The sequence below is a fragment of the Salmo salar genome, chromosome ssa10 (assembly GCF_905237065.1).
Source record: "Salmo salar chromosome ssa10, Ssal_v3.1, whole genome shotgun sequence".
Taxonomy (NCBI): Eukaryota; Metazoa; Chordata; class Actinopteri; order Salmoniformes; family Salmonidae; genus Salmo; species Salmo salar.
The window spans coordinates 112,530,072-112,545,102 of record NC_059451.1 but is presented as its reverse complement, the minus strand read 5'-3'; the positions used below and the strand labels follow the sequence as shown (position 1 = coordinate 112,545,102).

The window sequence follows — 15,031 nt, the reverse complement described above, 5'->3', positions numbered from 1 at the left end:
CCAGTGAAACGTTTTAGACATTGGTCATGCTTACAGATAGGGGCGATTGCAAACTTCAATTTATCCCAGTCTGATATTGACATGCAAGTGGTAGGTTACGTTCTAAAATAGTGCATTCTAATTACGTATTTACAGGTGTGCCAAGCTTGTAGCTTCATACCCAAGACTCGAGGCTGTAATCGCTGCCAAAGGTGCTTCAACAAAGTACTGAGTAAAGGGTCTGAATACCTGTGATATTTAATGTTTTTATATATATACATTTGAAAAATGTAAAAAAAACGATTTTTGCTCTGTCATTATGGGGCATTGTGAGTAGATTGATGAAGACTTTTTGTATTTTTTTTTAATTACAGTATAACGCTGTAACGCAACAAAATATTTAAAAAGTCAAGGGGTCCGAATACATTCCGAATGCACTATAATGTGCTTTTCTTGTCAAAATAAATATCAATCAACTGGGGCTGCTGGCTGGGCATTCCTTTCTTTAAAAACACAACGCAAGAGTTACGAAGTACAATCACATCTGTCATACCTATTAAAATCAATCAATATTCCCTATAAACATCCATCAACATTCACTATAAACATCTATCAACACGTTTTAGGGTGAACGTTTTACGTTGAATGTTTTAGGGTGTGTTGTGAATTGTAAAACAAAAAAAACACATCAAACCTGTCTTGTCAATGTGTAAAAGATGCATTGGGTGGAATTACTGTCCAGACTTGTCTTCGCTAAACTACCAATGTTTTCAATCAAATATTTGGGGGGAAGCAATAAACACACAGCACACAGGCACTGAATTGCAAACTATTTAAGGTAATTAATCTTGCCTAAGCCCTAAAATTGTCAGTGTCAAGTATATTTGTAAGGGCCTCCCTTGAGGACTAGGTGTAGTTTCTAATGACTTTTAAGGCTTATATAAGAGGCAGTGACTCATACCTGATGAGGGCTGAAATATCTGAAATGCTCTGTGACAAGCTGCAGCTGAGGATACATAATGCATTTTTAAAGTCTTACAGTACGAAGACTAAAGAAACTCAGTGAAAAAAAAGACAGTTTGTTAGCTTTTTAGCACTCACTATTGGATATAGACACAGTACATACAGAGTTGTAGTGGGGGATATACGCAGGTATATTAAGATGTACGGTATACCCCAAAAAATGTCATTGGGCATTGCATATGCTCATACTCATATTCTTAATCGCCACTGATGTGTATCAAAGTAGTATAGCTGAGGTATACGCCGTATCAATTATGTAATTCAATAGAGAAATAATGTACAAAGTAGCCTACACAATCGCAAAGCACGTGAACTCTATTCACATGCACCAGGCACACATAGCTAGTTTCACCGGAATATCAGGCAGCAAGAGCCTGCAGCTCTCAACTGGTTGTGGCATGGAGCAGCTCACAGAATTGAATGACATCGGCAGCCGGTAGGGTAGGAAAGACGTTTCAACTTATGATATCTACCAGTAAATTCTAACTAAGGCAACAATGGGTATGCAAACCAGGTATTAAAAAAGTTTGGTCTGAAGTATTCGTTAAATCTTTGCCATGCACAATTCATTCATCATGCACTGTAAAAAAATATATAGTTTCAACTAATTATTATTAAGTAACTGGTTCCACAGCCTTGTTTAGATTACTTAACTTTTCGGTCCAAGTATTACCAACTTGAGAAAACGTAGGCCAAAATTCAGTCAACTTAAAATGATGTGTTTGCTCAACTTGTCTCATATGCTCATTCAACTAGAAATGATCAATTGTGAATCTTACCTACAAAAGGCTGTGGAATTAGTTACAAACACACAATTCTTTTAACATATAATGTTTTCAACGTACATATTTGACACACATTGACGTACATGATTACATTTTGCATGTTCATTTACACACTAACAATTATTCATCATGTCATCACTTGGGATTTGAACTTCAACCCTCCAGCTACACCACCATGTCTGTGTCAATTATCAGTTAATTAATCTGAGTCTTCTCTCATCATTGATTTGATTTACACTACCTATTTTAGTTTTATACTTATAGTTGTCTAATGTTGGTGGGGCATATTACTCTGTTTAAATTGTACTCCTTAATCACAATGATAAATAAAATAGTTTTTCTTGAGTGTATTTTTAACAGAGCTGAGATTTACTCTTAAGTGCAAAGTGTAAAAATACAGGTGAAATCATTAATTGACACAGACATGGTGGCGTAGCAGGAAGATCGGAATGCTATAAACCGAGAGGTTGTGAGTTCAAATCCCAGGAGAGGACATGTTGAACATTAATTACTGTATAAATGAGCATGCACAATGTAATCATGTAAGTTGAAAATGTTGTATGTTATTAATAGCACTCTATGTGTAACTACTTCTGTAGCCTTTTTTAGGTAAGATGCTCAGATAATAATTTCGAGTTAAATGAACATTTGAGCAAACATAATTTTAAGTCGACAGATTTTTTGCCTATGTTTTCTCAAGTTGGAGCTAAGTTTAGGACATATTTCTTTAAACAAAAACAAAAAAGTCTGTGGAACCAGTTACTTAGTTGTAATGCTCGGGCGTCGTGGGTGAGGAATCAAACGCAGGAAGCAGCGAGTACAGGGTAGTGGCTTTTAATGGGCCAAGAGGCGAACAAACACAAGCCACCTCAAACAGTGAATAGCACGCACACAAAACAAAGTGCCCCAAACACAGGGGAAAACACAGTCGGTGCAAAACCAACGCACAAGCGCAAACACAAGCATACAACAGAATAAACAATCCTGCACAAAGAGAAGGCGGGCCAGCTAATAATTATAGCCCCGCTAATCACCCCCACTAGGGAATCAGTGGCAGCTACTAGGCCGGTGACGACGACCGCCGAGCGCCACCCGCCAAGCGCCACCCGAGCAGGAGGGGGCGCCACCATCGGTGGGAATCGTGACATTAATAATAATTAGTTGAAACAACTACATTGTTTTTTACATTTGGCACTGTTTGAATGAAGATTTCTAAAGGCTTTCCCCCAAAATCTTCCCAATTAATTATTGGCTGCAAAGTATGATATCATGATGATTTGAATCAATTGGGAGGGCATTTGTTTAGCTAATTCTGCATTAAATGTCGGCTGCAAAGTAAGCCTACCTGGCAGAATGATATCATGATGATTTGTATCAATCGGGAGGGCAGTTGTTTAGCAAATTCTGCCATCCAATGTAGCCAAGGTGGAAAAATCTGCCTTTCTGGCCCTGAGCAAAGGCAGTTAACACCAAATACAACTGCCCCCCCACCGCTCTGATTCAGAGGGGTTGTATTAATTAATGTGGAACACACATTTCAGTTGGCTGCATTCAGTTATGCAACTGACTTGGTACCCCCTTTCCAGACATTGTACATTTCAGAAACATCGCTAAACAATATTTTGCTAGGTGCACAATTAAATGAAAGTGCACCCAACAATTTTATTTTACTAGGCAAGTCAGTTATTAAGAACAAATTCTTATTTACAATGACGGCCTACTCCAGCCAAACCCTAACCACGCTGGGCCAATTGTGCGCTGCCCTATGGGACTCCGAGTCACGATACAGCCTGGAATCAAACCAGGGTCTGGTTTGTGATGCCTCTAGCGCTGAGATGAAGTGCCTTAGACCGCTGTACCACTCGGGAGCCTCAGTTTGAGACAGTTGACAATTTCATGCATAGAGATACATAAGATATTCTAACAAGTAATAAGTCAAACCATTATACCTGAATGCTGGATGTAAAGTGAGTCAAGGGGGGGGCACTCTTGACCCAAACTGCTAGAGACCTATATCTATCCTACCCTGCCTTTCTAAGGTCTTCGAAAGCCAAGTCAACAACAGATTCAAGCCTCCTCCTCCTTCCTCCTTCGGCCGCCTCTCCTTCCAGTTCTCTGCTGCCAATGACTGGAACGAACTACAAAAATCTCTGAAACTGGAAACACTTATCTCCCTCACTAGCTTTAAGCACCAGCTGTCAGAGCAGCTCACAGATTACTGCACCTGTACATAGCCCATCTATAATTTCGGCCAAACAACTACCTCTTCCCCTACTGTATTTATTTATTTATTTTGCTCCTTTGCACCCCATTATTTCTATTTCTATTTCTACTTTGCACTTTCTTCCACTGCAAATCTACCATTCCAGTGTTTTACTTGCTATTGTCATGCACCTCAAAGTCATGCACCTCGAATGCACCAAAAAAAAAAAAAAACACAAAACAACCCCAAACTTAAAGGGAGGGAAGGGAGGGTGGCCACCGTCAACGACGGTCCCTGTGCTACACCCCCCCTTCCCAATCCTCCCACTACGCAGGTGGCTCTGGCTCTGGGCGTAGCTCCCCTTCAGAAAACTCTGGACTGCGCGGCATCGCTGGAGACTCCGGGCTGAAGAGCATCGCTGAAGGCTCCTGGCTGAGGGGCGTCGCTGGAGACTCCGGGCTGAGAGGAGTCGCTGGAGACTCCGGGCTGAGGCGCGTCGCTGGAGGCTCAGGGCTGAGGAGCGTCGCTGGAGGCTCAGGGCTGAAGAGCGTCGCTGGAGGCTCAGAGCTGAGCAGGCGCACTGGAGGCCTGATGCGTGGGACTGGCATAGGAGGCGCCAGACTAGTAACACGCACCTCAGGGCTCGTGCGGGGAGCAGGAACAGGACGTACTGGATTGGGCAGGCGCACTGGAGGTCTGATGCGTGGGGCTGGCTTTGGAGGCGCCAGACTATTAACACGCACCTCAGGGGGAGTGCAGAGAGCCGTAACAGAACGTACTGGACTGTGCAGGCGCACTGGAGGTCTGATGCGTGGGGCTGGCTTAGGAGGTGCCAGACTAGTAACACGCACCTTCAGGCTAGTGTGGGGAGCAGGAACAGGACATACTGGGCTATGGTGGCGCACTGGAGGAAGAGTACGCAGAGCAGGCCCTGGGAACACTGGGTCTTGGAGACGCACTGGAGGTCTAGGGCGCACGGCCTGCACAACCCGTCCTGGCTGGATGGTCACTGTAGCCCGGCCACGCCCTGACCAAACTAAAATGACAAATAACCCCTTTTACTGGTCAGGACGTGACAGCTATATTGTATGTACTTCGCCACCATGGCCTTTTTTTGCCTTTACCTCCCTTATCTCACCTCATTTGCTCACATTGTATATATACTTATTTTTCTACTGTATTATTGACTGTATGTTTGTTTTACTCCATGTGTAACTCTGTGTTGTTGTATGTGTCAAACTGCTTTGCTTTATCTTGGCCAGGTCCCAATTGTAAATGACAACTTATTCTCAACTTGCCTACCTGGTTAAATAAAGGGGGAAAAAAGGGGAAAAAAGAAGTGCTATCGATACTTAGTACAATTGATTTAGTGTCCTGAGTGGTATGGACATGAGTTCAGACAGTGTGTTAGCAATATATCACTTACTCCAGGCAAAAAAATACAATTTTATTTAGTCTTGAGTTATACTGCTATGTGATATTAGTTCAGGAGGTTTTTGTATATCACTTGTTGGATCTAGACCTTAAACATACCTCTCTCATGCGTGACTTCCACACCTCATCAGAGTCTATTAGCAGGGAGCCAGTGGCATTTTGAATCTGCTGGGACATGGCACTGGGGGCAGGGCACTGCCACTTAGGCAGAGCAAGTATGGCCAGGGTGGGGGTGATGAAGCTAAAGGTACCCCCCTGGAGGATTGGCAACCTGTGGAAAGAAAGAGGCAACCAGTAGCATGCATGGGTTAAGGGTGGAATGGTCTGGTTCATCTACCAGTGGTCTGCCTGGTAGCAAATAAGATTTAAGTTTAAAAGAGTACCCTGGGCTCTTTAGATGAGTTTAGCTAACCTTTGACCTAAAGGTGTATAGATGCAGATTGTTAAAGAAGCTCAAGTTAACTCGATCACGACATACCCAATATTATCCCAATGTCGCCTCAAAGGTCACAGAATGATCCCTGATATCTGGAGCCAAGAAATTATGTATAGTAACGATAAGCTTCATTGAAATGGGTAGGTGGTTGGGTAGCTAGTAAGGTAGCTGGTTGGGTAGCTGGTTGGGTAGCTACTGTAGGTGCCTATTTGCCTGATTTCTTCCACTGGATGCATCCCTGGTCCAGTGGTTTAGCCTTATACAACCAACCCATTTTGGTCTTACAACAGTTGAGATACACTGAGTGTACAAAACATTAAGAACACCTGCTCTTTCCATGAAAGACTGACCAGGTGAATCCAGGTGAAAGCTATGATCCCTTATTGATGTCACTTGTTAAATCAACTTCAATCAGTGTAGATGAAGGGGAGGAGACAGGTTGAAGAAGGATTTTTAAGCCTTGAGACAATTGAGACATGGATTGTGTATGTGTGTCATTCAAAGGGTGAATGGGCAAGACAAATATTGAAGTGCCTTTAGTAAGTTCCAGGCGCACTAGTTTGTATCAAGAACGGCAACGCCATACTAAGAAGGTGTTCCTAATGTTTAGTATACTTAGTGCCTGTTCAGTGTCATTACCCTATACTACTAGAGGGGACACGTATTAGTTCAAACCAGCTTAAATAAATAAGGTAGCTATTATGTTATGTTGATGATACATAACTGCTGTGCTGTGATAGACTCATCTGGGTGATTGTCTGGTCTTATAGTGATATAATACCATACTGACCAATCCTGCACCTGGGCTCTTCAGCTCTAACTCATGGAAACTCAACATAAGGCTTTGGACAGGAATCATTCTTAAACTGTGGTAGGCCCAGGCCCTATCCCTGTCCTCACTATACTGTACATTAGGGCATTAAGCTGTCTGGAACTTTACTTTACTTAGAACTGGAGACATATATTTCCAAAAGGATTACCTAGATGGAAATAAACTCAGCAAAAAAAGAAACGTCCCTTTTCAGGACCCTGTCTTTCAAAGATAATTCGTAAATAATCCAAATAATTTCACAGATCTTCATTGAAAAGGGTTTAAACACTGTTTCCCATGCTTGTTCAATGAACAAAAAACAATTAATGAACATGCACCTGTGGAACGGTCATGAAGACACTAACAGCTAACGGATGGTAGGCAATTAATGTCACAGTTATGAATACTTAGGACACTAAAGAAGCCTTTCTACTGACTCTGAAAAACACCAAAAGAAAGATGTCCAGGGTCCCTGCTCATCTGTGTGAATGTGCCTTAGGCATGCTGCAAGGAGGCATGAGGACTGCAGATGTGGCCAGGGCAATAAATTGCAATGTCCGTACTGTGAGACGCCTAAGACAGCACTACAGGGAGACAAGACGGACAGCTGATCGTCCTCGCATGGGCAGACCATGTGTAACAACACCTGCACAGGACCGGCACATCCAAACGTCACACCTGTAGGACTGGTACAGGATGGCACAACAACTGCCGAGTTACACCAGGAACGCACAATCCCTCCATCAGTGCTCAGACTGTCCACAATAGGCTGAGAGAGGCTGGACTGAGGGCTTGTAGGCAGGTCCTCACCAGACATCACTAGCAACAACGTCGCCTAAGGGCACAAACCCACCATCGCTGGATCAGACAGGACTGGCAAAAAGTGCTCTTCAATGACGAGTCGCGGTTTTGTCTCACCAGGGGTGATGGTCGAATTCGCGTAGATCGTCGAAGGAATGAGCATTACACCGAGGCCTGCACTGTGGAGCGGGATCGATTTGGAGGTTCAGGGTCCGTCATGGTCTGGGGCAGTGTGTCACAGCATCATCGGACTGAGCTTGTTGTCATTGCAGGCAATCTCAATGCTGTGCGTTACAGGGAAGACATCCTCCTCCCTCATGTGGTACCCTTGCTACAGGCTCATCCTGACATGACCCCCCAGCGTGACAATGCCACCAGCCATACTGCTCGTTCTGTGCGTGATTTCCTGCAAGACAGGAATGTCAGTGTTCTTCCATGGCCAGCGAAGTGCCCAGATCTCAATCCCATTGAGCACGTCTGGGACCTGTTGGATCCGATGGTGAGAGCTAGGGCCATTCCCCCAAGAAATGTCCGGGAACTTGCAGGTGCCTTGGTGGAAGAGTGGGGTAACATCTCACAGCAAGAACTGGTAAATCTGGTGCAGTCCATGAGGAGGAGATGCACTGTAGTACTTAATGCAGCTGGTGGCCACACAAGATACTGACTGTTACTTTTGATTTTGACCCACCCCCCCTTTGTTCAGAGACACAGTATTCCATTCCTGTTAGTCACATGTCTGTGGAAGTTGTTCAGTTTATGTCTTAGTTGTTGAATCTTGTTATCTTCATACAAATATTTACACATGTTCAGTTTGCTGAAAATAATCGCAGTTGACAGCGAGAGGACGTTTCTTTTTTTTGCTGAGTTTAGAGAAGTATTTATGTTAGGTTCAGATCGCTGTTTGGGTTCAGATCTCTGTTTGGGTTCAGATGTGTGTATGGATTCAGATGTGTGTTTGGGTTCAGATGTGTGTTTGGGTTCAGATGTGTGTTTGGTTTCAGATGTGTGCACAATTGCGTGTCTAGTCAAGCATGCATGCACACAGCCTTGTCTGTGTTCTTTTAAGCCTTTGTGGAGTTAAAGTAGGCTCCTACATGTGTTTGCATTTATACATCCTTGTGCCTATACACTGAGGCCTATACACTGAGTGTACAAAACATTAAGAACACCTTCCTAATATTGAGTTGCACCCCACCATTTTTGCCATCAGAACAGCCTCAATTCATCGGTGCATGGACTCTACAAGGTGTCGAAATCATTCCACAGGGATGCTGGCCCATGTTGACTCCAATGCTTCCCAAAGTTGTGTCAAGTTGGCTGGATGTCCTTTGGGTGGTGGACCATTCTTGATACACACGGGAAACTGTTGAGCGTGAAAAATCCAGCAGGGTTGCAGTTCTTGACACAAACCGGTACGCCTGGCTTCCACTACCATACACATTTCAAAAACACTTAAATATTTGTCTTGCCCACTCTGAATGGCACACGTACACCATCCATGTCTCAATTATCTCAAGACTTAACAATCCTTCTTTAATCTGTCTCCTCCTCTTCATCTACACTGATTGAAGTGGATTAAACAAGTAACATCAATATGAGATCAAAGCTTTCACCTGGTCAGTCTAAGTCATGGAATGAGCAGGTGTTCTTTTTGAAATATTTTTTATTTAACTTTTATTTAACTCAGAAAGTTGTCACAGGTCAGGGTTTCTACCTGGAGTGTACTACCTGTGGTTGCCACTGGAGAGCACCCGTGGGTTTCCTCTAGTGTCCAGGTGACCCTGATTGGGCTTATTGGGATCACCTGCTGGATGACTATTTAGGTTCCTCTGTAGACTAGGCCAGTTGCTCAAGTCTCATGTTTTGTTCACTGTTCTCATGTGCCCTTGCTTTGTTATGAAGACCTTAAGTAATTATTCTGGATTTATCCTTACCTCTGCCTGCTGTGTTTCTGCACCTGGGTCGAAGTAAGTACTAGCCCTAATGTCAAACAAGTCAGTTAATAACAAATTCTTATTTACAATGACGGCCTACCCTGACCAAACCCGGAGAGCGCTGGGCCAATTGTGCGCCGCCCTATGGGACTCCCAATCACGGCAGGATGTTATTCAGCCTGGATTCGAACCAGGGACTGTAGTGATGCCACTTACACTGAGATGCAGTGCCTTAGACCGCTGCGTCACTTGGGAGCCCGAGTGGTGCAGCGGTTTTGTACACTCAGTGTATATACAAGTCGGAAGTTTACATACCCCTTAGCCAAATACATTTAAACTCAGTTTTTCACAATTCCGGACATTTAATCCTAGTAAGAATTCCCTGTCTTAGGTCAGTTAGGATCACCAATTTATTTTAAGAATGTGAAATGTCAAAATAAAAGTTGAGAGAATGATTTATTTCTTTCATCACATTCCCAGTGGGTCAGAAGTTTACATACACTCAATTACTATTTGGCAGCATTGCCTTTAAATTGGGTCAAATGTTTCGGGTAGCCTTCTACAAGCTTCCCACAATAAGTTTGGTGAATTTTGGCCACTTCCTCCTGACAGAGCTGGTGTAACTGAGTCAGGTTTGTAGGCCTCCTTGCTTGCACACACTTTTTCAGTTCTGCCCACAAATTTCCTATAGGATTGAGGTCAGGGCTTTGTGATGGCCACTCTAATACCTTGATTTCGTTGTCCTTTAGCCATTTTGCCACAACTTTGGAAGTATGCTTGGGGCCATTGTTCATTTGGAAGACCCATTTGCGACCAAGCTTTGACTTCCTGACTGATGTCTTTACGATGTTGCTTCAATATATCCACATAATTTTCCTGCCTCATGATGTCATCTATTTTGTGACGTGCACCAGTCCCTCCTGCAGCAAAGCACCCCAACAACATGATGCTGCCACCCCCGTGCTTCAAGGTTGGGATTATGTTCTTCGGCTTGCAAGCCTCCCCCTTTTTCCTCCAAACAGAACAATGGTCATTATGGCCAAACAGTTCTATTTTTGTTTCATCAGACCAGAGGACATTTCTCCAAAAAGTGCGATCTTTGTCCCCATGTGCAGTTGCAAACTGTAGTCTGGCTTTTTATGGCGGTTTTGCAGCAGTGGCTTCTTCCTTGCTGAGCGGCCTTTCAGATTATGTCGATCTAGGACTTGTTTTACTGTGGATATAGATACTTTTGTACCTGTTTCCTCCAGCATCTTCACAAGGTCCTTTGCTGATCTGGGATTGATTTTCACTTTTCACACTAAAGTACGTTCATCTTTAGGAGACAGAACACGTCTCCTTCCTGAGCGGTATGATGGCTGCGTGGTCCCATGGTGTTTATACTTGCGTGGTCCCATGGTGTTTATACTTGCGTACTATTGTTTGTACAGATGAACGTGGTACCTTCAGGCATTTGGAAATTGCTCCCAAGGATGAACCAGACTAGTGGAGGTCATAATTTTTTTTCCTGAGGTCTTGGCTGATTTCTTTTGATTTTCCCATGATGTCAAGCAAAGAGGCACTGAGTTTGAAGGTAGGCCTTGAAATACATCCACAGGTACACCTCCAATTGACTCAAATTATGTCAATTAGAAGCTTCTAAAGCCATGACATAATTTTCTGGAATTTTCCAAGCTGTTTAAAGGCAAAGTCAATTTAGTGTATGTAAACTTCTGATCCACTGGAATTGTGATACAGTGAATTGTAAGTGAAATAATCTGTAAACAATTGTTGGATTAATGACTTGCGTCATGTACCAAGTCCTAACCGACTTGCCAAAACTATAGTTTGTTAAGAAGATATTTGTGGAGTGGTTGAAAAACAAGTTTTAATGACTCCAACTTAAGTGTATGTAAACTTCTGACTTCAACTGTATGTGTGTGCCCTTACGTGAAAGGTAAGCTATTAAGGACTAACTACCTGGTTCCGATAGTGGTCTGAAGCAATGTGCACACACCCGACACAAAGAATATGGTGGAGATGAGTTGGCTCTTGGCGGCGTTGTTGTTTCCGATACAGAGAGGCTCAGCCAGGATCAGAGGCACTGCAATGATGCCACCGAATGCCAGGATATAATGCTGTTGACAGAAGCAGAAGAAAGACCGAAATGTGTCAAAGACATGTTAGCCCTGAGCTTTCAGCATGCAGGTGTGCAAATGCTTGTGTTATACTAGCATAACACAAGCATGGCAAAACATTTTTGTGGCCTCCCTCTTCACGGTGTAGAGAAATGATATATATGTTTTACAGTTAATTTCCTGCAATTCTACTCATTTTGTCATGGGGTAGAGAGCAAAAATGTGCCGTTTTGCAGGTAATTTCCTGCAGTTCTACACCTTTTGTAATGACTTATGCCATGTTAATATACTGCTCAAAAACGGGAACACTTAAACAACACATCCTAGATCTGAATGAAAGAAATGATCTTATTAAATACTTTTTTCTTTACATAGTTGAATGTGCTGACAACAAAATCACACAAAAAGAATCAATGGAAATCCAATTTATCAACCCATGGAGGTCTGGATTTGGAGTCACACTCAAAATTAAAGTGGAAAACCACACTACAGGCTGATCCAACTTTGATGTAATGTCCTTAAAACAAGTCAAAATGAGGCTCAGTAGTGTGTGTGGCCTCCACGTGCCTGTATGACCTCCCTACAACGCCTGGGCATGCTCCTGATGAGGTGGCGGATGGTCTCCTGAGGGATCTCCTCCCAGACCTGGACTAAAGCATCCACCAACTCCTGGACAGTCTGTGGTGCAACGTGGCGTTGGTGGATGGAGCGAGACATGATGTCCCAGATGTGCTCAATTGGATTCAGGTCTGGGGAACGGGCGGGCCAGTCCATAGCATCAATGCTGACACACTCCAGCCACATGAGGTCTAGCATTGTCTTGCATTAGGAGGAACCCAGGGCCAACCGCACCAGCATATGGTCTCACAAGGGGTCTGAGGATCTCATCTCGGTACCTAATGGCAGCCAGGCTACCTCTGGCGAGCACATGGAGGGCTGTGCGGCCCCCCCCAAAGAAATGCCACCCTACACCATGACTGACCCACTGCCAAACCGGTCATGCTGGAAGATGTTGCAGGCAGCAGAACGTTCTCCACGGCGTCTCCAGACTCTGTCACGTCTGTCACGTGCTCAGTGTGAACCTGCTTTCATCTGTGAAGAGCACAGGGCGCCAGTGGCGAATTTGCCAATCTTGGTGTTCTCTGGCAAATGCCAAACGTCCTGCACGGTGTTGGGCTGTAAGCACAACCCCCACCTGTGGACGTCGGGCCCTCGTACCACCCTCATGGAGTCTGTTTCTGACCGTTTGAGCAGACACATGCACATTTGTGGCCTGCTGGAGGTCATTTTGCAGGGCTCTGGCAGTGCTTATCCTGCTCCTCCTTGCACAAAGGCGGTGGTAGCGGTCCTGCTGCTGGGTTGTTGCCCTCCTACGGCCTTCTCCACGTCTCCTGATGTACTGGCCTGTCTCCTGGTAGCGCCTCCATGCTCTGGACGTTACGCTGACAGACACAGCAAACCTTCTTGCCACAGCTCGCATTGATGTGCCATCCTGGATGAGCTGCACTACCTGAGCCACTTGTGTGGGTTGTAGACTCCGTCTCATGCTACCACTAGAGTGAAAGCACCGCCAGCATTCAAAAGTGACCAAAACATCAGCCAGGAAGCATAGGAACTGAGAAGTGGTCTGTGGTCCCCACCTGCAGAACCACTCCTTTATTGGGGGTGTCTTGCTAATTGCCTATAATTTCCACCTGTTGTCTCTTCCATTTGCACAACAGCATGTGAAATGTATTGTCAATCAGTGTTGCTTCCTAAGTGGACAGTTTGATTTCACAGAAGTGTGATTGACTTGGAGTTACATTGTGTTGTTTAAGTGTTCCCTTTATTTTTTGGAGCAATGTATAATATGAGTGAGAATGACTAACAAAATCAATGGGGGACCCCTGGAGGTTAGGGCCCTGCGTGTCCAGTTGGTATTCGACCATGATTAATACAAGTTTAGATAGCTGGCTAGACTAACTACCAATCTAAAAATTGTTAGTTGACATGGCTAATTCACTGACTATCAGTGACTGACATAACAAGGCAAAACTGCTGATGCACAACCACATTTTGAAATTGCACCTGGTGTATTCTTACTGCCAAGAGACCCCAACTGGGGCCCTAAGCGACCGATTATGTCCAGTGTCGCACTGGATAGTCCAGTGTTGACACAGTGCAGTGGGAAAATACCCTATTAGTCGATAATGACATTTGGTTTAAAGGGATAGGTCAGGATTTTGGCAATGAACCTACATTAACAGCAACAACAACAAAAAGTTAAGCACAAAATAAGTTGTTAAATTACTAATAGTCCTACAACTAATATAAATACCGCTACCATTAATAATATAAGTTACTACATACATATAGTGGGGTCCAAACTTATTGACACCCTTGATAAAGATGAACAAAAATGATGTATAAAATAAGTCATTCAATTACTGAGTAATATTGTATGCTAAAAATATATATTATCTTATACTAATATAATTGCTCTGAGATTTTGTGTAACAAGTCATATTTCTTTTATCAAAAAGGTAAGGTTCAAAATTATTGACACCCCTGTTTTCAATACCTATCAATGTCTCACCTTGCGAGGATAACGACACTGATACTTTTTCTAAAATGTTTGATGAGTTGGAGAACACATTTGGAGGGATCTTAGACCATTCCTCCATACATAATCCTTCCAGATCCTTGATATCGTTTGTCTGTGCTTATGGACTGCCCTCTTCAATTCAATGGGTTTTAAGCCCGAAAACTGAGCTGGCCATTGCAAAATTATAATTTTGTTGTCAATTAATCATTTCTTTGTGGATTTTGATGTGTGTTTGGTGTTATTGTCTTGCTGGATGATACTGTTCACTTACTGCCAAGTTTCAGCCTCCTGGCAGAGGCAACCAGGTTTTTGGTTAAAATGTCCTGGTACTGGATAAAGTTCATGATGCGGTTGACCTTAATAAGGGCCCAAGGACTAGTGGAAGCAAAATAGCCCCATAACATCAAATATCCACCACCATATTTTACAGTAGGTATGGGGTTATTTTTTGCCCATGCATTCTCATTTCGATGCTAAACCCGCCGCTGGTGTGCGTAGCCAAAGAGCTCTATTTTCATATTGTCCATTAAATGTAAACACCTGGACTTCACTAAACGGCATTGCACTTGGATTGGAACCGGTGCTTTGGTCAGATGACATTAAAATAGAGCTCTTTGGCCACGCACACCAGTTTTGAGTTTGGCGTCGAAATGAGAAAGAATAAGTGGGAAATGGAACCCTATTCCCTACCTAGTGCACAACTTTTGACCAGAGCCCTATAGGCACACGTCACAAGTAGTGTACTAAAAAAGGAATAGGGTGCCATGGGCCTTATGGGTCCTGGTTAAAATTAGTACACTACATAGGGAATAGGGTGCCATTTTAGACACATCCCAGGACCCTCATGGTTTGCTAGATCCACTTCCTTCTTTGTGTGTGTCTATCTTTTGAATAATCTCTGAAGGCCTTGTGTACAGTGCCTTC

General features: G+C 43.6%; 1 protein-coding gene across 1 annotated transcript in view; it reads right to left on the bottom strand.

The window, feature by feature from the left end:
* si:dkey-106n21.1 (solute carrier family 23 member 2) overlaps positions 1 to 15,031 on the bottom strand; it is a 77,550-nt gene that overhangs the window by 48,549 nt on the left and 13,970 nt on the right. The window contains exons 3-4 of the mRNA XM_014125661.2: positions 11,366 to 11,523; positions 5,524 to 5,695 (exon numbers count right to left, since the gene is read on the bottom strand). Of these exons, the coding sequence (XP_013981136.1) occupies positions 5,524 to 5,695; positions 11,366 to 11,523 (330 nt within the window). The remainder of the gene's footprint in view (positions 1 to 5,523; positions 5,696 to 11,365; positions 11,524 to 15,031) is intronic.